This window comes from Crinia signifera, chromosome 5 (assembly GCF_055691185.1).
Source record: "Crinia signifera chromosome 5, ASM5569118v1, whole genome shotgun sequence".
Taxonomy (NCBI): domain Eukaryota; kingdom Metazoa; phylum Chordata; class Amphibia; order Anura; family Myobatrachidae; genus Crinia; species Crinia signifera.
In genome coordinates this window covers 37,980,109-38,007,736 of record NC_139221.1, presented here as the reverse complement: position 1 = coordinate 38,007,736, position 27,628 = coordinate 37,980,109, and the positions used below count along the sequence as shown (strand labels likewise).

Sequence of the window (27,628 nt, the reverse complement as noted above, 5' to 3'; positions counted from 1 at the left end):
GCTGACATATCCCACTCAAGGCAATTTATTGCTCTTCCAGGCTACTGTGATACTGATCTGCCCCCTCAGACTCCCATCTGCTCTCCCCTGTCTATTCTGCATCAGGCAATATGCTGTGTTATGCTGTCACTAATATAATCTATAGAGACCAGCAACTTTGATGGTTTTCCCCACTGCTTGTGCCTTACGATTAAAGGACTCTGTGTTTTTGCTTTTATAAGGCCAAGGTAGATATTTTTTTCCTTTTTACCTGTGGGTAAAATGTGATTGTAAAGCACCGATCTGGCTGGTCCTGGTTCCCACCATGGGTAGTGTTTTTGTGCTTTTTACGTACTGGAATAACCTTTCTGGCTTTCCTTGTGTGTTTCTTATTGCCAGTTTCGCATGCATCTGTGTGTTCTGAGACTTTGCCCTCCTTTTGCATGTTTGCACCTGTTAGGCTAATTGTTTCTGAGGCGTATGCTTCTCATTACATGGTAAGCTGGTTCTGTGCGTGTCAGGTCCATGTACATAGGAGAGGACTAGAGCGATGCTGTGTGTGATGACGTTACATTAGAATGGAGAAGTGGATCTGTTTCATATTCTATGGAGAAGAGCGTGTAATTGTGTTGTATTTTATATTATGCAGAGGAGATCAGATCATTTATCTGTGTGAGGATATTATTGTATGATCTGTTTGTATGAGGGTATTAGTGTATGACCTGTGTGTGTGTGTGTGGATATTATTGTGTGTGTGTGTGAGGATATTATTGTATGAGCTGTGTCTGTGTGAGGATATTATTGCATGATCTGTTTGTATGAGGGTATTAGTGTATGACCTGTGTGTGTGTGTGTGTGTGTGTGTGGATATTATTGTGTGTGTGTGTGAGGATATTAGTGTATGAGCTGTGTGTGTGAGGATATTGGTGTATGAGCTGTGTGTGTATTATTGTATAATGTGTATGTGGGGATATTAGTGTATGAGCTGTGTGTGTATTATTGTATAACGTGTGTGTGTGTGAGGATATTAGTGTATGAGCTGTGTGTGTATTATTGTATAACGTGTGTGTGTTTGTGAGAATATTAGTGTATGAGCTGTGTGTGTGTATTATTGTATAACATGTGTTTGTGAGGATATTAGTGTATGAGCTGTGTGTGTATTATTGTATAATGTGTGTGTGTGTGTGTGTGTGTGAGCATATTAGTGTATGAGCTGTGTGTGTATTGTATAACGTGTGTTTGTGAGGATATTAGTGTATGAGCTGTGTGTGTATTGTATAACGTGTGTGTGTGAGGATATTAGTGTATGAGCTGTGTGTGTATTGTATAACGTGTGTTTGTGAGGATATTAGTGTATGAGCTGTGTGTGTATTATTGTATAGTGTGTGTGTGTGTGTGTGTGTGAGGATATTAGTGTATGAGCTGTGTGTGTATTGTATAACGTGTGTGTGTGTGTGTGTGTGTGAGGATATTAGTGTATGAGCTGTGTGTGTATTGTATAACGTGTGTTTGTGAGGATATTAGTGTATGAGCTGTGTGTGTATTATTGTATAACGTGTGTGTGTGTGTGTGAGGATATTAGTGTATGAGCTGTGTGTGTATTATTGTATAACGTGTGTTTGTGAGGATATTGGTGTATGAGCTGTGTGTGTATTATTGTATAACGTGTGTGTGTTTGTGAGAATATTAGTGTATGAGCTGTGTGTGTGTATTATTGTATAACATGTGTTTGTGAGGATATTAGTGTATGAGCTGTGTGTGTATTATTGTATAATGTGTGTGTGTGTGTGAGCATATTAGTGTATGAGCTGTGTGTGTATTGTATAACGTGTGTTTGTGAGGATATTAGTGTATGAGCTGTGTGTGTATTGTATAACGTGTGTGTGTGAGGATATTAGTGTATGAGCTGTGTGTGTATTGTATAACGTGTGTTTGTGAGGATATTAGTGTATGAGCTGTGTGTGTATTATTGTATAGTGTGTGTGTGTGTGTGTGTGTGTGTGAGGATATTAGTGTATGAGCTGTGTGTGTATTGTATAACGTGTGTGTGTGTGTGTGTGTGAGGATATTAGTGTATGAGCTGTGTGTGTATTGTATAACGTGTGTTTGTGAGGATATTAGTGTATGAGCTGTGTGTGTATTATTGTATAACGTGTGTGTGTGTGTGTGAGGATATTAGTGTATGAGCTGTGTGTGTATTATTGTATAACGTGTGTTTGTGAGGATATTGGTGTATGAGCTGTGTGTGTATTATTGTATAACGTGTGTGTGTGTGTGTGTGTGTGAGGATATTAGTGTATGAGCTGTGTGTGTATTATTGTATAGCGTGTGTGTGTTTGTGAGGATATTAGTGTATGAGCTGTGTGTGTGAGGATATTGGTGTATGAGCTGTGTGTGTATTATTGTATAACGTGTGTGTGTGTGAGGATATTAGTGTATGAGCTTTTTGTGTATTGTATAACGTGTGTGTGTTTGTGAGGATATTAGTGTATGAGCTGTGTGTGTGTATTATTGTATAACGTGTGTGTGTGTGTGTGTGAGGATATTAGTGTATGAGCTGTGTGTGTATTATTGTATAACGTGTGTGTGTGTGAGGATATTAGTGTATGAGCTGTGTGTGTATTATTGTATAACGTGTGTGTGTGTGTGAGGATATTAGTGTATGAGCTGTGTGTGTTATTGTATAACGTGTGTGAGAGGATATTATTGTATAACTTGTGTGTGTGTGAGAGGATAATATAACAGCCATTAATCACTACCTACTGCTGACTAACAACAAACCCAGTAGAATACATGTAATTCATTCTCTCTCTCTCTTTCTCTGTGTTATTTAGGCTCGATCCTTTCAGACCAAAGTCCTAGCGAAAGCTTTTCCCGCCTTTAACATCACAGTAAGTACTGTATATGCCTGCAGTGGGCAGCTATCTGGTGCTGTAACTGGTCTCCAGTCCCACACGTTTCCAGCGGACTCCGCTCCAGCACACTGACATCCTCCGCCGCACCCACACGTTCCCAGCGTGACTCCGCTCCAGCACACTGACATCCTTCGCCGCACAGCCTTCCTTCTCTCAGAATTATACTATAAACATTACTTGTTGCTGGAGGTCAGGCATGTAATGCAGCGTGTGTGTAGTATGTCATCTCACTTCATGATAATACCTGGACTCACTTGCCAAGCTTTTGCTTCTATGCTTAAGAACATTTAACGGTAGGAAAATCTAAATCTTTCATCCTACAGCTCCGGGCATGTACTGGATCCAGAAACAGATGCATAATAAAGGATTACGTATACTCAGCACACAGGAATACAGAGCCCTAGTACTGGAGCATATAAATAACTCAGGGTTGCCTACTTCAATCTCAGAACTACAGCTCCTGACAGGCAAGGAGCTAAGAAGAATCCTTTATTACAGATAGGGAGGGTGCAGGCCAGATATAGGACCATGCATCATATTGATGCACAGGAGGATCCTGTGTTTGCATGCGAGAAACTCAGGGCTGCTGCAGCCTGTTAGAAACATGAGGGCGTCCCAGAGGCTGGCTGAGAAGGGAGTCTCCGATATGCAAGGACTGCTCACTGGATGGTTAAACACATTCTCATCCTGTCTCTTTGGGGGCTCAAGTGGTGGTGGTCGCTTCAGGCTTAATACATCTGCCCCATTGTTACCAATATGAAACGCAGATCTGCACATCTCAAGAAGACTTGTTACCAATGCGAAAAGTGGATCCACGCGTCTGAGGAAGCATTGTTACCAATCCAAAACGCTGATCCACACATCTGAGGAAGCATTGTTACCAATCCAAAACGCTGATCCACACATCTGAGGAAGCATTGTTACCAATCCAAAACGCTGATCCACACGTCTGAGGAAGCATTGTTACCAATCCAAAACGCTGATCCACACGTCTGAGGAAGCATTGTTACCAATCCAAAACGCTGATCCACACGTCTGAGGAAGCATTGTTACCAATCCAAAACGCTGATCCACACATCTGAGGAAGCATTGTTACCAATCCAAAACGCTGATCCACACGTCTGAGGAAGCATTGTTACCAATCCAAAACACTGATCCACACGTCTGAGGAAGCATTGTTACCAATCCAAAACGCTGATCCACACGTCTGAGGAAGCATTGTTACCAATCCAAAACGCTGATCCACACGTCTGAGGAAGCATTGTTACCAATCCAAAACACTGATCCACACAGCTGAGGAAGCATTGTTACCAATCCAAAACGCTGATCCACACGTCTGAGGAAGCATTGTTACCAATCCAAAACGCTGATCCACACGTCTGAGAAAGCATTGTTACCAATCCAAAACGCTGATCCACACGTCTGAGGAAGCATTGTTACCAATCCAAAACGCTGATCCACACGTCTGAGGAAGCATTGTTACCAATCCAAAACGCTGATCCACACATCTGAGGAAGCATTGTTACCAATCCAAAACACTGATCCACACATCTGAGGAAGCATTGTTACCAATCCAAAACGCTGATCCACACGTCTGAGGAAGCATTGTTACCAATCCAAAACGCTGATCCACACGTCTGAGAAAGCATTGTTACCAATCCAAAACGCTGATCCACACATCTGAGGAAGCATTGTTACCAATCCAAAACGCTGATCCACACATCTGAGGAAGCATTGTTACCAATCCAAAACGCTGATCCACACATCTGAGGAAGCATTGTTACCAATCCAAAACGCTGATCCACACATCTGAGGAAGCATTGTTACCAATCCAAAACGTGGATCCACACATTTGAGGAAGGCCATCCTCCGATCAAATCAAGGGTCTTTTTTTTTTTTTTTTTTTTAATCACAAGCTGTTCACAACTTGACTGACCATAAGCCAGCATTTGGGGGGTGGTAGCCGGACATTTTCTGGGAGTGTCAGGGTAAACACAGAAGTGCCCAAGCATTGTCAGGGAGGGTGTGTGACGTCACCCCCGCCCCAATCAGCCTGATTCTATTGCACCAGCCAAGTAGGTCCTGGGTTACGCACACACTACACACAGTGAAAACATCATTCAATAATAAGCCGCTTTGTGAAATTTTTACATGCCTTTCTCAGCCTTGCACAGGGCGGGATTTCACTCCCAGAAATGGTTACTAAAATGTGCTTTTGATACTGTTCATCTCCTTTTGTCATTGGATTGTAACCCCATCATGAGCAGGGTAATCCCGCCTACCCTTTGTTTTCATATGTGTCTGTGTTTTTTTTTATATATACATAATCCTATATGCCCCTGTTTTTACATAAAATGTGTCCTCATACATCATTTCTGCAGTTGTGCCCCCTGAGCGTTGGCTCCTTAGAGACTAGCACACACAGCATGTAATATAACAGAAGCTGGTTTAGTAAAAGCACACCCCCCCCCCCCCCCCCAAAAAAAAAAAAAAAACCTAAGACCTACAGATATCCACATGTCACTTATGATGCATCCGCACAGGCTCCTGGTGCATTCTGTTTGCGTTGCAACTACTACAAAAAATAATTTTCTATACAAAAAAAGGGTGCCCACTGCTAGTAGTTACCCGTGGCCTGCTGGCTCACCCACTCCGGGTATAGGAAGTGCGCATCTGTTTGCTGTCAATTACAGAAATGTTTTCCATTGCTCCAATTTTCTGAAATGTCCCCAAATTATTATAACTATACACATTTCTTATTATCTCCAGGTTCCTATGGACAATTATCTGAAAAGGCTCCGTAAGGCAGACTTTAACATCTTCCACCCGAGCTTACAAAGACGAAATCCCTGGCTTCCATGGTCTTTATATGTTCAGTCCTGGAGAAAAACCTATTAAAATATATTTTTCTACAAATACGGCCTTCATTTTAATTTTCATTTATTTTACTTTTCATTCTCGGGGTCTGAAAGCTCCGATAAAGGTTTTGAAGCGTCGGCAAAGAGCTTTTCCTCTCCTGCTTCCGAGGATTCCATTTGCCAGCATTAGAGCACTGACTGAGCAGTGACTATAGAACCGAATAGCCTTGAGTTGTATCACACGTCAGCTGCATTGTTCTGCATTCATCACATCGCGCTTACATTTTTCCAGGGTTTGTTTGTGTACAAGGCAAATCCCAAGGTCCTGCTTTGTGTGTCACATGTAGGTGGTCACTTTGGATGACACATACCATCAATACAGCCCCTGTTATTGGGGCAGGAGGCTTCATACATTCACCAGGGACTTTTATTTTATAATGATTGAGCAAATAGATAGCGGTGGGTATACACGATGTCACCCGATGTAATGATACATTATACAATAATGGCCCAACGTACTACAGTGTATCATTACATGCAGCACATACAATGCCATGATACAATGAACAACGGATTAGGGGTACACACTATACAATGTGTACAGTTTATTGTTCCGATCTGCCTTGGAATGATATACAGTGTCTGACGTTTTGTATAATGTTTGAAATCAGCATCCTGGGATATTGGGCCAGTTGCACTGATAGAGGTAAAGACATTTTAGTACATGTGACCAGCTTCACCTGCGTATCACCTGTAGTCATAGGCAGGGCCACCGAGAGGGGGGGAGCGGGTACTACTTATCCAGGCCTGGGCTTGCTGGAGCCCTACGCCGACCCCTCCCTTCCTCCTCCGTCCCTCCTGGACAGCAGCAGCAGCAGCACACACCTACATCATGTGCTAGCGTGCTGACAGCAGGCTCAGCATGAGCATCTCACTGACAGCGTGAGAGCTCATGCTGAGCCTGCTGTCAGCACGCTAGCACATGCTGTAGGTCTGTGCTGCTGCTGCTGAGGGGGGTAGGAGAAACAACACCCCTTCCCCCTTGACTTTAGAGTGTTTTTTTTTTTTTTTTTTACCCCCCTCTAAACATTTTGGGGCATGGCCACTCCCCCACAATTTTACCGGGGCCTGGCATACCTCTCGGCGGCCCTGGTCATAGTAGCCAGCTCTGTGGGTTCTTGACCCTCCCCAATATTTGTGCTGTCTATGCATGCAATTTCTCCGACCTATGGAGGGCACCGCCAATCATTGCAGCTTGTAGCTGTAACTCCTTCCCTGGGGCTTGTCTCAAACATGTGCTGAGCCTAGCCTGGTACTTTTTGAGCTGCTCACATACCAACATCCATATGAGGAATTTGTTTAAAGGCAATCTGCTCGAAATCACATTGAAAACATGCGCGATTCTGCTCTTTTTACATACAATTGGTCGAAATTGGGGGAATTGAGCCCAAATCGTTCTGGTGTGTACCCATTCTTACAGTGGAGCAGTAAATCTGCCCCCTTCACCCTTAAATGAGTAACTGACCCCAGCGCTATGCTAGTTGAACTGGTTATTGTGAAGGTGCTAACAAGCATATGGTCCCCTGCAGTGACCAGCACCAATCTACTATATGCTGGACTCAATGGTCACATTGTAGCAGGACCAGCACAGTGGAGTTCTCCTGTAGTGATGTGTTGTGTGATGGTTTGTAGTGTTCGTTAATGTAGATTGTAAGCTCTTCTGGTGCAAGGACTTATGTGAATGACTAAATAGTCTCTGTAAAGTGCTACATAATAAATGTGCGCTATATTAAGGACTTAACCCTTCGAGCGCCAAGTGAATTTGCCAAAATAGGTGTGAAAATCGGCAAGCAAACATTTGTATTCATCGTAATGACCTGTGATGTTACCTTATAAGGGAAATATAATCTTTTTTTAAACAATGTTTTTATATGAATTTACATAACAAATGTGAGCGACGCCGTCATTTTTAGCCTATATTTTGCAAATCGCTTACAGAGATGTTGGCACTTAAAGGGTTAATAAACAAATTTAGGTACTTGTTTCCTAGCACGGCCACACCGATTTGTATCATCGCATGCGATGCGAACGACGCAATTTTTACATTGAATCAAATGTGAATAGGGCCCCTGGGACCCTATTTTACATTGGAATCAATGTAAAGTATTCCCCAGACCCCCAATTTTACCCCCTCAACGTCACCCCAGGATTGACGCCAACCCGAAGCGTGGCGAGCGCAGCGTCGGCGTGGAGTTGAGAATATAAAGTGTGGCGAGCCACCGAGCCCGAAGCGTGGCGAGCGGACGCGTATAACTTCACAGGTATACGCATCCGCTCGCCACACTTTATATTCTCAACTCCACGCCGACGTGGATAGTAGGGGTATGAAAAGGTCGGAGGACGCGCACCGCCGCCCCACGCGGGCTCGCTGCGCTCGCCACGCTTCGGGTTGGCGTCAATCGTGGGGTGACGCTCACAATGGGGTTGCGTTACTTTTACACCATGACGGGGCCATATACAATGTGAAATGGGTCATATTGGCCCATTTCACATTGTTTCCTATGTAAAATGGACTTAATCAAGTCCATCTCATCTTGTGCCATTATAATGGCACAAGACCGACGCGATGCTCCCGATTTCAATGTTAAAAATATTTTAACATTGAAGCCTATGGCAAAATCGCGTCCATCGCATCGGTCGCGTCGGGGGACATGTTACTGCACGCGACCGACGCGATGCCACCGATTTTGCCTTTGCCGGCAAAATGGACCTGATTTCAAAGGAAATCGCGTCCATCGCGTACCTTAACTTTAAGGTACACGATGGACGCGATTGTGGCCGTGCTAGGAAACAAGTACCCAAATTTATATATGTTAAATGGGTGATAGATTTGGAGGGGTTTGGTTAATTAGGGCGACCTTGTCAAGATTAACATGGGAAAAAAAGATCAACATAAAAATGGTGAAGATAGGAAAAGGTAGACAAAGGTGGACATGGGTTTTTGGGGTGATCCTTTATATCTTGTATCCCATAGTTTTATTAATGTTGCCCCGTTTTGGGCTCCACACATTCCATCATTCACAGTCGTAGTTCACATGGATGATAAAGTATAGAATATAAAAATAACTTTTAAAAACTCATGTTAACCATATCATGTTGACCTTTTGACCATGTTGTCTACCTAGCGCCAGTAAATGAATTCTGTAAGTTACATGGACTCCTTAGTACGAGTGGTGGAATATTCCTGGAGAATGTATATCTGCAAGCTGTGCGAGAAGGAAGCCCATCAGAATTCATCCCATTGCCAAGACTTCAGCATGTACAGTAGTTCCCGGCTGCAGATTTCTGCTGCACTACAATGTGGTGCCTTATGTACAAACTCAACTCAAGGACTATTTGTGTGATATTATTGTTCTCTATGTAGCCTCGAGCAGTAAGAAGCCTCAGTCCTCAAGATGAATAGAAATGTCGCCCCCTTGAGGCATAAAGTGGTTATGATCACATTATCATATGGTGTTATTGGGTATATGGTTTTCATTTTCTAAACCTTCATATCTGGAAATCTACAAACCTTGATCAGCTTGGTTGGAAGGACAGGTAAGAATTCTCATCTCCAATCATCTGTGGAAAGAAGCTATCTTTGCTTAATAGGGTAACGCCACTTCAGACTTTGCTTAATTAAAACAATTGTTCTGAGTTCTGCAATTTACTGGTGTAACTGCTGATAAATGAAAGAGGAATTCTGCCTGATATAGGAGCCAGCACGGGCAGGGAGGTGCGGTGCGTCAGCACTAATGTGATCAGGGATCACATTGCCAGAGAGGAGGAGTTGGGGTATGGGTAAAAACCAGACCCGAACAATACCCCAGGCTGCCGGACTGGACATCAAACTCTATTCCGGAGTGGGAGTGTCTGGTCCTGTAGGCAGGGGGCGGGGGCTTCACATGACAGCTGTTACCAGGGAGAGGAAGAGGGGGAGAATAAAGCCTCCCTCTATGGTCTGGGTGTATAACACAAACCGAAACAGTCTGGACCACACAGCGAGGCTGTAATCTCCCCTTCCCCATGTCCCTGGTGGCAGCTATCACAGGCATCCCCCAGGACAAGACACCCCCCGGACCGGACACTACAAGCTCTGGAATGCAGATTTTGATGTCCAATCCGGCAGTCCGGGGTCTTGTCTGGGTCCAGTTTTTACATAGTCCCGAGGAGTTGTCACTCAGATCTTATGATATCCGCGCTAGATACCTCCTACTCAGATGATGTTACAATTCCGGCGGTCGGAATGCTGGCGTTCAAAATCCCGATGCTGGAATCCCGACCTTTGAAATCCCGACACTATCTCCCTCTGTGGGTGTCCATGACACCCACAGAGGGAGAATAAATTGGTGTGCCGAGCGTAGCGAGGCACCGGCCCGCTGCGTGGCGAGCGCAGCGACCCCACCTTGTCAGGATTTCGTCGTCGGGATTTAGAACCAATCCCCTCCTACTTGTACACAGTAATGGTGGCGCAGGGGAGGCTGTTTTTGTATGCTAAGTGTCTGTTTAAGTCATAGGGGTAAATTTACTAAGCTGGGATATTGCCCATAGCAACCTATCAGATTCTACTTATTTAGCACCTTCTAGAAAATAATAGAAGCTGATTGGTTGCTATGGGGGGTGCGATGGTGCCCGATGTATCAATATCAGACAGCATTGCATTGGGTCCTGGGGCTGCCTCCATTCAGGGATGGAGGCAGCTCATTGTATGGGTTTGTATATAGCTTGTTGCTATGGGCTACAAACCACACTGCTGTTGGGGCAATGCGGTCAGCACTAACCGCGCATGCGCAAACCCCTGAGCACCCGGCTGACCGCATCGCGAGGACAGCTTTTTTCGGTGGCCCTGTCCCTGCATGTACAGGGAGATACATACTGCCGATAGGATCACGTATTACATTGTGGTCATGGTTGGTAATATTCCGCCCATATCGCACTGTAGATACGATCCTTGTTCAATGGGCCCCACAGTAGCTTATAGTCCATTCTCGTGACGGGCGGCTGCTCTCATCAATTTAGAAACAATGATAAACTCAGACAAACTTGTCTTCATAGACAGAGATATTGAACCTTTATTACAGACATGATGTCATTCCTTGCTGAGGTATCAGAGATATGAAACACAATGGGGCTAAGGGCCTTATTCTAGTTCACTCTTTCTGACAAAATTCTTCTTAGGTGGACAAAACCATGTGCACTGCAGGTGGGGCAGATGTAACTTGTGCAGAGAGAATTAGATTTGGGTGGCGTTTTACTTCAAAGTGAGATCTATATTGCAGTGTAAAAATAAAGCAGCCAGTATTTACCCTGCACAGAAACAAAATAACTCACCCAAATCTAATTCTCTCTGCACATTTTACATCTGCCCCCCTGCAGTGCACATGGTTTTGTCCTTCTAAGAAGGATTTTGTCAGAAAGAGTGAACTAGAATAAGGCCCTAAGTTACAGCTGGACACGGACCAGTTGTGTGGATGTACTTTGTGTGTTTGTACCCTGGGCATGGGCCGGAGCGGATGGTATGAGTGCCAGGAATAATGGTGGTATTAGTGCCCACGATGATAACAACAACAAAGCCTAGTGTACAGACAGGAGTACACTGACCATGAGATGTGTACAGCGCTGTGTATTGGCACAAGCACACAAGGTAAGACGACTGCATCATACTAGGGGGCACAGGCTGTAACACTGTAGGACTTATGTGTAAACTCTCCCATAAATGTGTTTCTACCAAATACATGGGCACATGCAATATACTGAGTATGAATTCCCCTTATGGTGTAGAGGAGACGTCCATTATAGGTCCAAGGACAGCCACAGCCTCGATCTCCACTCTCCCGCCCTTAAACAAACAGAAAACTTATCTTTACCACAGTTATTGTTCACACGGGGTTATTTGTTTAAAAAAAATTCTGTCAAGAAAATAGCGTCTGCCTCATTTATCCAATGAAATCCAGTCACCAGGGAACATTTATTTGGCAATGTAATACCTGCTTTATGTGGTGGGATTCCTAAAGGGACAGCAGATTTGTCCTCTACTGTCCAGACTCGGAATCAGGGACTGTGGGGTCAATTTACTAAGATGGGAATTCTATTCAAGATGGGGTGTTGCCCATAGCAACCAATCAGATTCTACTTATTTATTTAGCACCTTCTAGAAGATACTTGATAGAATCTGATTGGTTGCTGTGGGCAACATACCAACTTCTATAGAACTCCCATCCCAGGTTCCGGCTGTGTTCTCAGAAATATTGGTTATGTCCATGGTTGTGTCTATACCAGGGGTTCCCAAACTTTTCTGAATCACGGCACCCTAGAGCAGTGTTTTTCAACCACTGTGCCGTGGCACACTAGTGTGCCTTGAGCTGTTCTCAAGTGTGTCTCCAGATTTAGAGATGTTCAAACCAGTTTACAGCCACCACCAGTTCAAGTGTTATTTACTGGTCTCTTCTTTTCATTTAAAGGGCCAATGTATTTTATTTGTGTTACCTGTGGGGACCAGTGTGATTGTTTTTTATATGGGGGGCAATAGGTTTTTTTTTTTTCCTGTGGGGACAAATGTGTTTTGCCCTGTGGGGATCTCATGGTGTGCCTTGGCAATTTTAAAATCTTATTTAGTGTGCCGCAAGGTAAAAAGGTTGAAAATCACTGCCCTAGAGCATCAAAATGTTTTCAAGGCACCCCTAGGCCAAATGTGTATTATTGAGAAATTCAGGAAAAAATATAAAAGTAAGTACATTGTGTGTATATGTGACAGTTGAGGGACAGGATTTGCTCCTGTTTGTCCACATATATTATGATTGGCAGCCACTAGCACTGCTTTGCCTGCTACATTGCACATAACTAATATGAATTAATCCTGGTCCACCAACCCAAGGCACCCCTGTAAGTGTCCTGAGGCACCCCAGGGTGCCTAGGCACACAGTTTGGGAACCACTGGTCTATACTATTTTGTTGACAAGTGTACATACAGTATTGTAAATATACATAATACACATTAATACTGCTTTCACATTGCAGAAACGGGTATTGACCCTGTATTCTTAAACTTTAAAACGGGTCTGAACCTTAAGACCTTTCACATTGCAGGTGAAAACCATTTTAAAAATCATTTAATACCATTCAAACATTCAACCCGTTTAACCCCCAAGGGACACGTTTCAAGCCATAGAAATAGAGCCATTCACACTGCCTAAAAAACGGCTTTAAAACGTGTAGGACTCTGCTTTTTAAACGTGTTGAAATACCAGTTAACTTTAACCGGTAAATCAACTCTGGCACCTTCACACTGCAGCCTTAAATGTTTTAAAATGGAAAAAAAACGGCAATATACCGTTTTAAAAGTGCAGTGTGAAAGGGGTATAACATACCTCCCAACTTTTGAAACTCTGGAGGTGGGACGATGCTCCTGAGCGCCGAAATTTTCGGGGGCGTGGCCTAATTTGGGGGCGTGGCCTATACTCGCGGCTCTTCCACTTTTTTTTACCGCTATGGGGGCATGACCCAGAGGCTCTGTGAGCCTCTAGCCATGCCCCCAGTCCCCTGGCTGCGGGAATAGACGCTGTGCGCATGCGCACAGCGTTTATTCCCCGCTGCTTAGCAGCTGACAGGGGGGACTCCCAACAGCCCCCCCACACCGCGGGACACTGCCGCCCGCGGGTGGGACATCGGGACAGGCCCTGACAATCGGGACTGTCCCAATAAAATCGGGACTGTAGGGAGGTATGGGTATAAGGTGCCCATACGCACAGTACAATTATTGTATACAATATTGCATCGCATCTCATCGCATTGCATAGGTTTTGCAATGCAATGGGATGAGATGAGATCTAGTACAAAAAGTACGTGCAGCACATACTGAATTAGCTGTGCGATCAGATGTGTGACGGGGATGCAGCCTTGTGGCCTCAGGACAGGATCTGTTCGGTGATATTCACTCAGCTTAAGAGCGCTTTCGGGCAAGTCGAGCCCTTCCACAGAGGAGGGAGGTGTTTTGCACCTTGGATTACCAGGTACCTACTCTCAGTTGACTTTATTGTACTTCCCTAAATTGAGTCAAATTCAGCAGTTGCTGCACCAGGAATTATACCGGTACTGGACTTTTATATGTTTGTCTAATTTGTGTTCCCCAGTCCCAATGTGTTTTTTCGTATACCGGTATTAGACGTTTTAGATCTATACTTCAATAGATTGTTACAATGGTTAGCTACCATAATATCAATTTTTAAATGCTGTGCGAATTGTGCATAATAGCAGTTTAAATAAACTATCAGTTTTTGTTTTACTGAATCACTGTGTAAGGCAATTTTATATTTATTTTATTTCTATTTTGGTTAACTAAGCACAGGGTGCCCTACCCCCACCAGTAATGACTACAGCTGGGCACCAGCTAGGTGGTCTGGGAAATGTGACAGTTAGTAATGACTACAGCTGGGCACAAGCTAGGTGGTCTGGTAAATGTGACAGTTAGTAATGACTACAGCTGTCCACCAGCTAGGTGACCTGGGAAATGTGACAGTTAGTAATGACTACAGCTGTGCACCAGCCAGGTGATCTGGGAAACGTGACAGTTAGTAATGACTACAGCTGGGCACCAGCTAAGTGACCTGGGGAATGTGACTGTTGGTAATGGCTACAGCTGTGCACCAGCTAGGTGACCTGGGAAATGTGACAGTTAGTAATGACTACAGCTGTGCACCAGCTAGGTGATCTGGGACATGTGACAGTTAGCAATGACTACAGCTGTCCCCCAGCTAGGTGACCTGGGAAATGTGACAGTTAGTAATGACTGCAGCTGTGCACCAGCTAGGTGACTGGAAACAAATTTGGAATAGTTAAATTGCCGATGTATACTGCCGCTGTGATTATATTGTAATCTAGATTATTATTACAGGATTGGACAAGTTATCCTTGAACTGAAGTAGATAATTACAAACAGGAACTGCTAAGGTCAAAGGAACAAGTAGTGGATATAAGGGTGTACTTACTTTTGGCACGGCAACAACCTGGTAAGCCGCCCTTGCTGGGACACTAGTCTGAAAAACTGATGGAGAAAAGTGCTTTAAGCAAAAGAGACCGCAAATACCAAACTACAGGAGCCACAAGTCACTTTTTGTTTTTGACAATTTGCCCTTCATTAACTTAAATTAACTGGAAAATGCTTGGTATAACTAAAGACATTTTAGATGACCCTGAAAGGTAATTTTGAAGAAAAGTTAACATTAACTGTACAGTAAACAAACCATAAAAAAGAACGCTGAGTTATCCTGGGCTGCAGGTATTTTTGTCAGCAATTAGACATGGGGTAAACCCAGGGCTAATTGAATACCCCCTACGTCAGGGGGAGTTGGGAAGTATGATTTAATATCTTTAGTTATTCCCAATCCTATCTGATAGGGATAAATCTCCTGGATATAAATTTATAAGGGTTTATTTACTGAGATGGACGTTCTATTGAAGATGCGATGTTGCTACGGGCCACTATTCAGATTCTATCTATTGTCTTCTAGAAGGTGCTAAATAAGTAGAAAAATTTGATTGTTTGCCCATAGAACCCCATAAGCTTTGGAAAGTCAAGACAATGGCCCTTATTCTGGTTGGTGCGGTAATGTCCGCGTGCGATCGGTCCGCCGATGTTTTGTGTCTGCGCATGTGCAGAGGCGTCTCTGCGCATGTGCGAACGGGACGCACGTCCAAATTCCGCATGAAATGTGTACACTACGAACAGGGGGTGGAGAGGGGCGTGAAGGGCTGTTTGGGCTCATTACCATATGTTTACACCCCGCGTTTCATGGGCGTTCCCATGCAAACGCTGGGCGTACGTATGGTAATGCGGTCGTGACGCATGTGTAGGGGGCGGACATATGACATTGCCGGATGTCAGCTGCCCGCCCAGATCCCTGCTTTTGCACGGAGAAATGCCCGTGTGGTCTGAGGTTGCGGGAGCTGCCTGACCACTCGGTCCTGCATTCGATGGTCAGCGACCATCGAATGATGGGGGAGGGTCCCTGAGATGGAGGAGGTGTATTCATGAGAAATACACTTGCGGTCCGTTCGGACAGCTTCTTCCCGCATTCGGACGGAGTGAGCGATCCGTACGAAAGGCGGGGTTTAGGACGCACGGTCCTGGCCGCATATTCGGCTCCGTCCGCACAGACCAGAATAAGGCCCAATGTTAGCAATGCACACATTGAGCCGCAGTTACAATACAGACGCAGGTGACTTAATGCCCGGTCTCCTGTGAAATACTTGAAATACATATCATGCAATAAGGGAAAAGAGAAAACTGTTTGGTTTGATAAAAAATACTTACACTGCTTGTAAACTTCATTAACGTCATCAAAATCCTTGATATCAACCAATAATACAGTAGTTTTTACAACTGAAAAATACAAAGAAATGATGTTTTAATTTAAAACCAATACCAGATATCCTTTGGAGGGAGGGGGCTATTCAATTAGCACCTTTGGGCTAGTCAACACTGCCCATAGCTATTCAATTACTCCTGGGATAAACCTGCAATTTAAGGTGGCCATACACTGCTGCGAGAAGTCGCATACTTTTTGAGCCACCCATGACCCTCCTGGGTGGTTAGATCACATGCTCATACCACCCCCTGCCTGCATACCACCCTCCTGCCTGCATACCCCCCCCTGCCTGCATACCACCCTCTGCCTGCATACCACCCCCTGCCTGCATACCACCCTCTGCCTGCATACCACCCCCTGCCTGCATACCACCCCCTGCCTGCATACCACCCCCTGCCTGCATTTGCGATCACAGTTTAAGAGGAACATCTTGACCATCAGTTGCTATGTCCCACTAAGTCTAGCCTTACTCAGGCTGCCTGTCACAGCCCGGCTTGCGAGGCCAAGAAAATGGCATCTCGCAGTTCAGTACTTGGCCTGGCCACTCCCGGAAAGTGAACACAAAACTGTTTCCGAGAATGCTGGCACCCTTGTCCAGTCCCTCCCCACAACACCTTTGCCGCTCATGTCAGATGCAGAGGGATTGGTAGGGTCAGGTGACAGGTGAGTTCTGGGAGATACTGAGAGGTAGAGATGTGACAGGGTAGCACCCAGGTAATAGGCTGCAATGGGAAATGTAACTGCTCCAGACTGCACCTATTCCATTAAAAGGAGAGGAAAAAAGGGCAGGTGAAGCTATTTAAGGAAGACATAGGCAGGTATTCAATACTTTAATTCCCCTTGTGCAGCGAATCCTGTTTTGGATTCGCTGCACAATCGCCGGGTTCCAGAGGGCTGCAGCATTCGCTGCCAGCCCTTCCTCACCCCCTATTCAACGCCTCAGTGGCTTGCTGCCCCAGGCGGCGAATTTTAACCCCCCCGGCGAATGCCGCAGGGAGCCGGAGGACGGCTGCAGGCAGGGAGATGGAAGCCTCCCTGCCTGCGCCGGACACTGTGGAGGTGAAGGAGGGCTGTCGGGGACACAGGGCGAGCCCCCCAGAGCTGGCAGGGGCTGTGTTAGGGAGCCGTTACACACTGGTCCCGATCGTGCATATGTAATGATCGGGATCAGTGTGCAGTGAATATATGAATATTAATGAGCGGCTCCCGGCTCGGCCCCCTGCTGGTGAATGTGTAAAAAAATAAAATAAAAAAAATATTGTTAAAAAAAAAAAAAAAAAAAAAATATATATATATATATATATATATATTCATGTGCTGCAAGGACATGAATAAAAATAAAAATAAAAAACGCTTTATTTTCAAAGATCACATTCCAGTTCACCTAAAAAAGATGACGAATGTAAAATGGAGAATCCTGGCAAAAATCACTGGAGAAAGCAGTTCTCCACTTCAGCATTGAATACACTCTCGGCGAATTCCACTGAAAACCCCATTGAAAACCACCGGCGAATCGCGGTGAATCACAAACGGCGAATCGCCACCCATTCGCTCTTCATTTGCAGCGAATTGTGTCCATTGAATAGGGCGAATTGTTTTTTTTCTGTGAGAAAATTAGCCAGAAAACAGGCGAATTGCCAGATTCGCTGAAAAAAATGGCCAATCAGAGGCATTGAATACTGGCCATAGGGTGAAATTTAATAGGATGAGAGATTCAGAAAGTGAGAGATTTCGTGAGAAATCTCCATTTGTTTTTAAGCTGCAATCTTTTACACTGCAAAATCACACTGGTTTTGCAGTGTAAATGATTGCTGCTTTAAAAAAAATGGAGATTTCTCACCAAATCTCTCACTTTCTGAATCTCTTATTCTATTAAATTTCCTCCACAGTTTCTGACTATGAGGGGAACCTGGAACAGATGCCTGCAAATTACATTATATCACATGATGATCATTTAAAACAAGAAACCCCACATACCATTGCCGTAATCACATCCTGCCGCCTTAAGGATTTCTCCCATGTTCAGCAAAGCCTGGTTATAACAGGAAGATTACAACATGGTTAAGGGTGTGAATATTTACATTTATTATATTTACTCATACTGTACTGTTAATTTGAATATGACACAGAACATCTGATAAGTGGTTATGGGCAGTACCTGTGCCCATTGAAACTACAGCCTTTTACCTTAAAACATCCTAGCGACTGATGACCTTGTATTTGCCTGATAATTAACTTATCCTAAAATAACGACTCGGAGACTTAGGGTTGGCAGAGAATGTTAGCTGTCATTTATTTAAACAACTCTAAACTTAAATGCATAATTAAGAGTATTAAATAATGGGGGCCAAGCTTTGTGGGGGGAGGGGAGAAAAGTAAATTATAGTGATATATAAATATGTATGTGTGCATGTCTCTTTGCATTGTACCAACGTGTGGTTTGGTGGCAATTGCCTCTCAGTTACATGTATTTCTCTCTTCTTGCTCACTACGGGCCTTATTCTAGTTTACTCTTTCTGACAAAGTCCTTCTTAGATGGACAAATCCATGTGCACTGCAGGGGGGGGGGCAGATGTAAAATGTGCAGAGAGAATTAGATTTTTGTGAGTTATTTTGTTTCTGTGCAGGGTAAATACTGGATGCTTTATTTTTACACTGCAATATAAATCTCACTTTGAAGTAAAATCCCACCCAAATCTAACTCTCTCTGCACAAGTAACATCTGCCCCACCTGCAGTGCACATGGTTTTGTCCATCTAAGAAGGAATTTGTCAGAAACTGTGAACCAAAATAACCCCCTACATATCTTATTGCAATGTACTACTTGAACAAGCTATTAATGGTCTTGTCTTGAACTCACACTAATAATCTTGGACTATATGTATTGTCATAATATGCGATAAATTGATCACGCTGTACCACAAAAAATTTTGACAATAAAAATGTATTTAAAAAAAATAAAATTATGGGGGCCAAGAAAAAACAGCTATCTTTTAACCCCACCCATAAGACCTATGCCACCTAAACATCAACAGCCTAACAACAAGCGCTATCCGCTCGACCTTCTAACTTGACTACCCACCCGTCTGAGTGGTGTCACTGCCCCCAGCCCAGTGCATACCTCCCAACTTCTGCAGAAGCCGAAAAGGGGGTGTGACGTCACGAAAAGGGGGCGTGGCCGGGTGGGATGACGCATCCTCCGGCCACGCCCCCGTTTTCCGCCGCTCATCGGCGCTGAATAGACGCTGTGTGCATGAGCACAGTGTCTATTCTTGGCAGGCTGGGGGGACTCCCAACTGTCCCCCCCCCACCACGGGACAATGGCGGCCCCCGGCGGGACGCGGGAACGTCCCTGAATATCGGGGCGTTCCCGCGATAAGTGGGATAGTTGGGAGGTATGCCAGTGATCCAGCAGAGGCCTATAGTCAACGAAGGACAATCAATCAACCCTTAAATAACCCAATTAACCTGCCGTTCTTTCCAGCCAAACAGTCAACGCAAAGAAAACCCCCCACCAACAGTAAAAAGCGGAGGTAAGGCAGGAAGATCAGGAACAAGAGACTGACTCCTCCTCTTGCTGAATCCCATAATCCTGCTAACTTTGCCACCCCTGTATCCTTATTGGATCCTGAGTCACATGCTTCCCCAAGGCCTACCACAGCCTTGAATGTATAACCTACTGCTTTCCTATGTCAGTCCTTCTTCCGTTCTTCTTCAGATCACTGCAGGGGGGAGTGAGGGCAGCTATAAAGAACATGGAACAGAACATGTATGTGACTGGCATGCCCGTCACTGTGTGATTCAGCGGCAGGGCCGTTTTTACAGGGGGACGAGCCGTGCATCTGCCCGGGGCGCCGCACGGCTCATCCCCTCTTTTTAAATGCTGCCACTCAGTTCCCTGCTCTCCCCCCGTTCGCAGTGTAATAGTCCAGGATCTTACTGCGCATGTGCAGCTAATAGAAAGTTAGCCAGCAGGCTTACTTTCACTTTCCCCGTGTGCCGTGCCCTGCAGCAGCTGCTCCTTGCTTATAAAGCAGGCAGGAGCAGGGGCAGCTGATCAGAGGAGAGGGGACAGATGCTTCCATATATATTTTCAATAAAACATTGTAAAGAAACATCCATGTGGAGCAGGTAAGCTCTGTCTCTCCCACGTCCGTCCGCCCTCCAGCTCCGTCTCTCCCCAGCTCCTGATTTCATTAGTATCAGTGGGAGAGATTCTGCAGTTCCGTCTCTCCCCCTGTCCCCTCTCCCTCCCCAGCGCTGCTGCTATGGATGGGAGTGTACAGCAGCCGCCCAGGAGCTCAGGCAGGAGAGTCCCTGTTTGCTGAAGAATCACAGTGGGCTCATGAACTTCTGCCTGAGCTCGAAGTGCTGCAGTACACTACATTCCAGTCCCCGGCAGCAGTGAGGAGGGAGGGCAGACATGGGAGAGGTCACCGGCTACACATGTTTCTTTACACTGTTTTATTAACACAAACTAATATAGAGAAGCACCTGGCCCCTCTCTGCTGATCATCTGCTCCAGCTCCTACTTTTCTTCATGTGGTTTACTCTGCCTCCTTGCACAGCACAGGGGGAGAGATCCCTGCAGCTCTGTCTCTCCCCTGTCCCCTCTCCCTCCCCTGCGCTGGTGCCATAGAATATACAGCAGGACATGTTTATTTTAGAATCACTCCTGCCTGTGCTGTTATACATTACAGTCCCCCGCAGGAGAAATGAGGAGGGGGAGGGAGGGGGGACAGGTGAGAGACGGAGCTGCAGGGATCTCTTCCCCCATACAGTGCACAGAAGCATGGAGTCACAATGCTTAGAGTAGATTAATAAAAGGTATCTGTTCCCTAGAGAACTGCACACAATTGGGGGAGAGAGAAGGGGGGGGGGGGGGGGGGGGGCTGCTAAGGCAGCCTTATTGCAAATAATACCTACATAACGCCTCTAAGAAGTGGCAATATTATCACTAGGGACCCTTCCGAATTAATTTTACAATTGAAGTTTGATAAATATGAGTAGTTCACATTTCCCTTTATAGTTATGTTGTCTTTTCTCAGACGCCAATGTGCGCCAATGTGTAATTGTCATCACTAGAGACAGGATTATATGCATTTGCATATTTGCATATGCATTTGCATATTTTGCCCATTCTCACTGGCTATTGCATATGTTACGTAAAATCTAGTGCCGGAGCATATTTTATGCCCTGCCCTCATCCCACCCACGAGTTACAGCACTGCTGGCCAGGTAGTGGTAGAGTGTGCAGACTGGGACAATATGTGCACAGTGTGGGATGTACGCTATGTCTGACACTGCTCTAGGCTGCCAATCCATGTTGATAAAAGTCAGTCGGGGCGGATGCCATTACGAAGCTCCTGAATCTTTTCCTGCCCCTGGCCTGGGACTTTACACCAAGAGACAGACTTCTGCAGCAGAGGAGGTGGGCGGAAGGGTTGTGACATCACGTGGTGCGGAGGAAATGCCGTGTCACAGTGAGTATGTGGCGCAGGGAGGAAGCCTTCCACTGTGCCGCCCTCACACGCTATGCTGACATTTGATCCATCGGCGCTGGAGATGAGGGTCTGTGTAGTTGATGCAAGAAGAGCTTTGGACTCTGCAGTCTGCTTTAGCAGCCAGGAAGAAAAAAAATCCTGTGTACAGAACTAGACATCTGCAGATGCCATGGGCCAATTTTTGAGGTTTATTTGCAACTAATTGTATGCTGATTTTTAAATAAATAAGTAAAAAATTACTTTATTTATTATTTAATGTAGCATATTTTAACACTTTTTATGCATATTTTAAGTATTTTTCATGCATATTTGCATGCATATTTCAAGCTTTTTATGTTGTATATAATCCTTTCTCTAGTCATCACGGTGTGCGACAATGTGTAATTGTCATCACGGTGTGCGATATAATGTGTAATTGTCATCACGGTGTGCAACAATGTGTAATTGTCATCACGTGTGCGATATAATGTGTAATTGTCATCACGGTGTGCGATATAATGTGTAATTGTCATTACGGTGTGCGACATAATGTGTAATTGTCATCACGGTGTGCGATATAATGTGTAATTGTCATCACGGTGTGCGACAATGTGTAATTGTCATCACGGTGTGCGATATAATGTGTAATTGTCATCACGGTGTGCGATATAATGTGTAATTGTCATCACGGTGTGCAACAATGTGTAATTGTCATCACGGTGTGCGATATAATGTGTAATTGTCATCACGGTGTGCGACAATGTGTAATTGTCATCACGGTGTGCGACAATGTGTAATTGTCATCACGGTGTGCGATATAATGTGTAATTGTCATCACGGTGTGCGATATAATGTGTAATTGTCATCACGGTGTGCGACAATGTGTAATTGTCATCACGGTGTGCGATATAATGTGTAATTGTCATCACGGTGTGCGATATAATGTGTAATTGTCATCACGGTGTGCAACAATGTGTAATTGTCATCACGTGTGCGATATAATGTGTAATTGTCATCACGGTGTGCGATATAATGTGTAATTGTCATCACGGTGTGCGACATAATGTGTAATTGTCATCACGGTGTGCGATATAATGTGTAATTGTCATCACGGTGTGCGACAATGTGTAATTGTCATCACGGTGTGCGACAATGTGTAATTGTCATCACGGTGTGTGGCATCATGTGTAATTGGCATCACGGTGTGTGGCGTCATGTGTAATTGTCATCACGGTGTGCAACAATGTGTAATTGTCATCACGGTGTGCGATATAATGTGTAATTGTCATCACGGTGTGCGATATAATGTGTAATTGTCATCACGGTGTGCGACAATGTGTAATTGTCATCACGGTGTGCGACAATGTGTAATTGTCATCACGGTGTGTGGCGTCATGTGTAATTGGCATCACGGATAAATAGTGTATAATAATTCAAGTAGCCTGTCATTGTTTGGCCTTGATCCGTGAGGCGTACTAGGTCACTGTGTGGGCCTTTTATATTTTTATGTCACTGTGTGGCCTTCAGCCCGCCAACTAAAGTGCGGGAGGACAATGACAATTCCTGCGGTAACCAATGACTGGTCATGCAGGCTGCAAACATGAGATGTAAGGTAATTGTTTTCCTGCTAGACCATGCCCTTATATTAAGCCACACCCCTTTTACAAATAAACCATGCCCCCTTTTACAGCGCGCGCAATTTCTTCTATGACGTGTTAATTTTTTTTTTTTTGGGGGGGGGGGCGCATTTTTATTCCTTTGCCCTGGGAGCTAAATTGTCTAGAAACGGCCCTGTTCAGCGGACATATCCCTACTATACCTGCCAATAAGGTAAGTGTAAAACCGGCCTCTGTTGTAATGCTCAGTGAATTAATAACATGAATGTATGGACAGCAAGTAATTAGGGCTTCGGTTCTCTCAACATCTTCTCAACAATAAACATGATCTGAATGTCAGTATATGAAAACATCATGGAAGAAAAGTGGAAGTAGATCTTACCTGTCTTGCCTCACTCTTTGTCCCACCGGGCACAAGATGCCCACTGGTAGCATCTATGCCAATAATCCCAGATACATATACAGTCTTATCCACCACCACTGCTTGACTGGAATACAGAACCGACACTGCCCATTACATTATGCTTCACTCAACACATTGTACTGTACTAATGATGGATTTTGACTATTATATTACTGGACCCTTTTGTGACAAACAGAACAGCGAGACTCTGAACATTGTTAACGATATTGACTGTATGATAAATATATATGTGATATCATCAACGATATCGATATCGTACATATCGTTAACAATATAACCTCTAGTGTGTAGCCAGCATTACTTATTTTTTACTGTACTGGCAAAATATTTATCATCTAAAAACATGTTGGTAGCACCTCCTGTATGACAAACACCTCGTATATGACAAACACCTCCTGCATGACAAACACCTCCTGCATGACAAAATTAGCTGCCCGGGCCCTTCCAGAGGCCACAGCACCCCCATATTGGTGGCCCTGCAAATCATGATCTCTTTGAAGCTGGGTACACACTAGACAGCATGTTGGGCAATTTGTCATTTTGAGCCCAAATGGAGGGACAATGCAACCGATATGTAGGTATTATTGCACCCTCCTGTGCATCTTTTGACTCACCTGCAGTGCTGACATTTCTGATATGAATGATTTTCAGCAGACCGTCTGATGTGTACACCCTGCCTACATATATGCCTGATGTATTGTGAATGACAGCGCAATATATAGCATCATTTGAAGACTAGCACAGCATGTACACACTATAAGGTTTGTTCTGGGGATGAAGGGAAATCAGGACGACCGCTGTGTCAGGTACACGTCGTCTAATGTGTACCCAGCTCACCAGTAAGATGCGTGTGGGTAATGGCAGCTACCTAGTATTATGGGGATACTGTATGCTTGATGCAGTGTGTCAGCCCAGCACTGGGGCAGAGTGGATGGTGAGAGGAAAGCTGGAGGCCTGATTGGACGATACAGGACAACTCCCTGTGTATTTTGTGTTACTTATTCAGAAACAGGTCAAAGGTCTTCATTCCATTTGCAGCTCCAAGTACCTGCCCCCAAATTATACACGGTCATCAGCTAAGCTCCCTGTAACACAGCAAACAGGTAATACTGTATGTCTGTTATGTCATGTATCATCTACTAGTAAGCCCACGCAAAGCAAAAGCTTCGATAGCTAGTCTGCTACCTTCTGTGTTTGTGCATGTGTGAGAAAGAGATGTAGTTTCACACTCTGTCAGCAGATGGCAGTGTTCTGAGACTCATCAACACTAGGCATATAAAATATATAGATGATATAGATATGTCTGGTGTCCGTAAGTCTTCGAAACACTGCCATCTGCTGGCAGAGAGTGAAACTACATCTCTTTCTCAAACATAGGATTAGAATAAATTTATGAGTCCATTTCCATCTAAACTCTCCTCCAGTATGTATGAGTGTGTGTGTTTATATATATATATATATATATATATATATATAATAGTGCAAGGTTAAAGTGCACCGCGTCCCCTCGCTGCGCTCGCCATGCTTGGGGCTCGGTGCCTCGCTGCGCTCGGCACACTATTTTATTCTCCCGCCACGCTCTAGTGGATGGTAGGACATGAAATACCGCCTGTTGGCACATGTTGGCTCAAGAAACAGTGAAAACCCCCATGTCAACCTATTGACTGTCGACCTAGACCACGTCGACCTAATTCTTGTGTCGACCCAATGACCTGTCGACCTTGTCCCATGTTGCCCTAGACCCCTGTCGACCTTGCAGTATGTCGACCTTGTGCTGTCGACCCAATGACTGTCGACCATCTTTAGGTCGACCAACTGACCATATCCCATGTTATTTTAGGTTCTATATTGCCTTTTGTGGCTCAGCACAATTAGCAGGCTGAATGTGACGGCTCTGGTCCTTTTTTCTTCAATGCTAAATATACATTAACATTCAGGGAATAGAAGCTATACGATGATACAATCAAACAAAGTAACTGGAATTCGGACAGGCTAAACAGATAAACATTTTTAATACACAACCTGTCACGGTTAAAGTGAAATAACCAGCCCTTCATACCTGTAAACCCCTTTGATAACAGGCGCTTTGGGTGTATAGATAATGCGGCGCTGCGACATTGTGTCTTCTCAGTGACAGATTTGGATTTACAGTCAGATCATTTCATCCACAGATGTGACCTTTGATTTTTTACTGACAAAAAGGAGTCCCAGAGGTTGTGACCAGAAACCTGATTGGCTCTGGCTGACCAATCGAAAGAAGATTACCTTGGGAAGTATTTAGGAAGAACACAGTTGGAGCTTCCTGATTTGCTGACTGCACAATTGTATAATCTGAGGTTAATTCTGATTAACCATTTACAGCCTCCACTGTAGGAATATCTCACAGAATATTTTCTCGAGCAAACATCTTTAACATGTCTTTCCCAATTATAGGGGTGTACACCTGAGAGGGTCCCTGCACATCAGTGTTAGAACCTGGCTTCTGCCATCTGATTAAGCCACCACTTGCACATCGTCACATGGGTGACAAGTGATTGCCATAGGGATTGCAAAGGGATTAGCAAGCAGAACACAATATAAAAAAAAAAAAAATCAGATTTCTACATTTATAGGGCTATATACAGTATGCTAAAGCTTGGAGAAGACAAAGCACCAAGCAATCAGCTTCTACTGGTATTTTACATGCTGTGTTTCAAAAATGACATTTGAAAGTGACTGGCTGGTACCCTACAATATGAGGAGGAAACTGTCATACACACAGACACAGGCACCTCCTCCTACTGTCACTGTGAGGAACACCGCTACACAAGTAAATGAAGAGGAGACTGTCATACACATAGACACGGGCACCTCCTCCTACTCTCACTGTGAGAAACACTGCTACACAAGGAAATGAGAAGACTGTCATACACACAGACACCGACACTGGGTACCTCCTCCTACTGTCACTGTGAGGAACACCGCTACACCTCTAATGAGGAGGAGACTGTCATACACACAGACACGGGCATCTCCTCCTACTGTCACTGAGGAACACTGCTACACAGGTAATGAGGAGACTGTCAGACACACAGACACCGACACTGGGCACCTCCTCCTACTGTCACTGTAAGGAACACCGCTACACCTCTAATGAGGAGGAGACTGTCAAACACACAGACACGGTCACCTGCTCCTACTGTCACTGAGGAACACTGCTACACAGGTAAGGAGGAGACTGTCAGACACACAGACACCAGCACTGGGCACCTTCTCCTACTGTCACTGTAAGGAACACCGCTACACAAGGTAATGAGGAGGAGACTGTCATACACTCAGACACCAGCACTGGGCACCTCCTCCTACTGTCACTGTGAGGAATACTGCTACACAAGGTAATGAGGAGGAGACTGTCATACACTCAGACACCAGCACTGGGCACCTCCTCCTACTGTCACTGTAAGGAACACCGCTACACCGGTAAGGAGGAGGAGACTGTCATACCCACAGACACTAGCACTGGACACCTTCTCCTACGGTCACCTGTCACTGTGAGGAACACCGCTACACCAGTAATGAGGAGGAGACTGTCATACCCACAGACACTAGTACTGGACACCTTCTTCTACGGTCACCTGTCACTGCGAGGAACACCGCTACACCGGGTAATGAGGAGTAATGAGGAGACCCACACACAGACAATCAGCTCCTGTCATTTTAATTGATTTAAATACAGGTTGAGTATCCCTTATCTGAAATGCTTGGGACCATGAACATTTTGGATAAGGGATTTTTGCGGATTTCTAATGTTCCCCCCCCCCCATACTTACCTGGTCCCCTGGTGGTGCCCCGATGGTCCCTAAACATTCACGGTGTCCCCTGGCATCCATGGCGGCCATAGGAAACCTCCTTAGCAGCATCCCCGATCCCAAGGATGCATTGAGCGGTTGCGCAGGTGATATCAATGGCCC

General features: G+C 44.8%; 2 protein-coding genes across 3 annotated transcripts in view; one reads left to right on the top strand and one right to left on the bottom strand.

Moving 5' to 3' along the window:
* Positions 1-5,810, top strand: part of NDUFAF6 (NADH:ubiquinone oxidoreductase complex assembly factor 6) — a 30,290-nt gene extending 24,480 nt beyond the window's left edge. For both annotated transcript variants that reach the window (XM_083187030.1, XM_083187031.1), the window contains 2 exons: positions 2,814-2,870; positions 5,664-5,810. In XM_083187030.1, the coding sequence (XP_083043156.1) occupies positions 2,814-2,870; positions 5,664-5,792 (186 nt within the window). In that variant the 3' untranslated portion in view covers positions 5,793-5,810. The remainder of the gene's footprint in view (positions 1-2,813; positions 2,871-5,663) is intronic.
* Positions 5,811-10,845: 5,035 nt separating this feature from the next.
* On the bottom strand, positions 10,846-25,896 carry LOC146080114 (2-iminobutanoate/2-iminopropanoate deaminase-like). The gene is made up of 6 exons (XM_083187025.1): positions 25,738-25,896; positions 23,637-23,742; positions 18,133-18,187; positions 16,101-16,169; positions 14,776-14,831; positions 10,846-11,630 (listed from the first exon to the last, which is right to left on the bottom strand). The coding sequence occupies exons 1-6, from the start codon at positions 25,794-25,796 to the stop codon at positions 11,562-11,564; spliced, it is 414 nt and encodes a 137-aa protein (XP_083043151.1). The 5' UTR covers positions 25,797-25,896; the 3' UTR covers positions 10,846-11,561.
* Between the last annotated feature and the right edge of the window lie 1,732 nt (positions 25,897-27,628).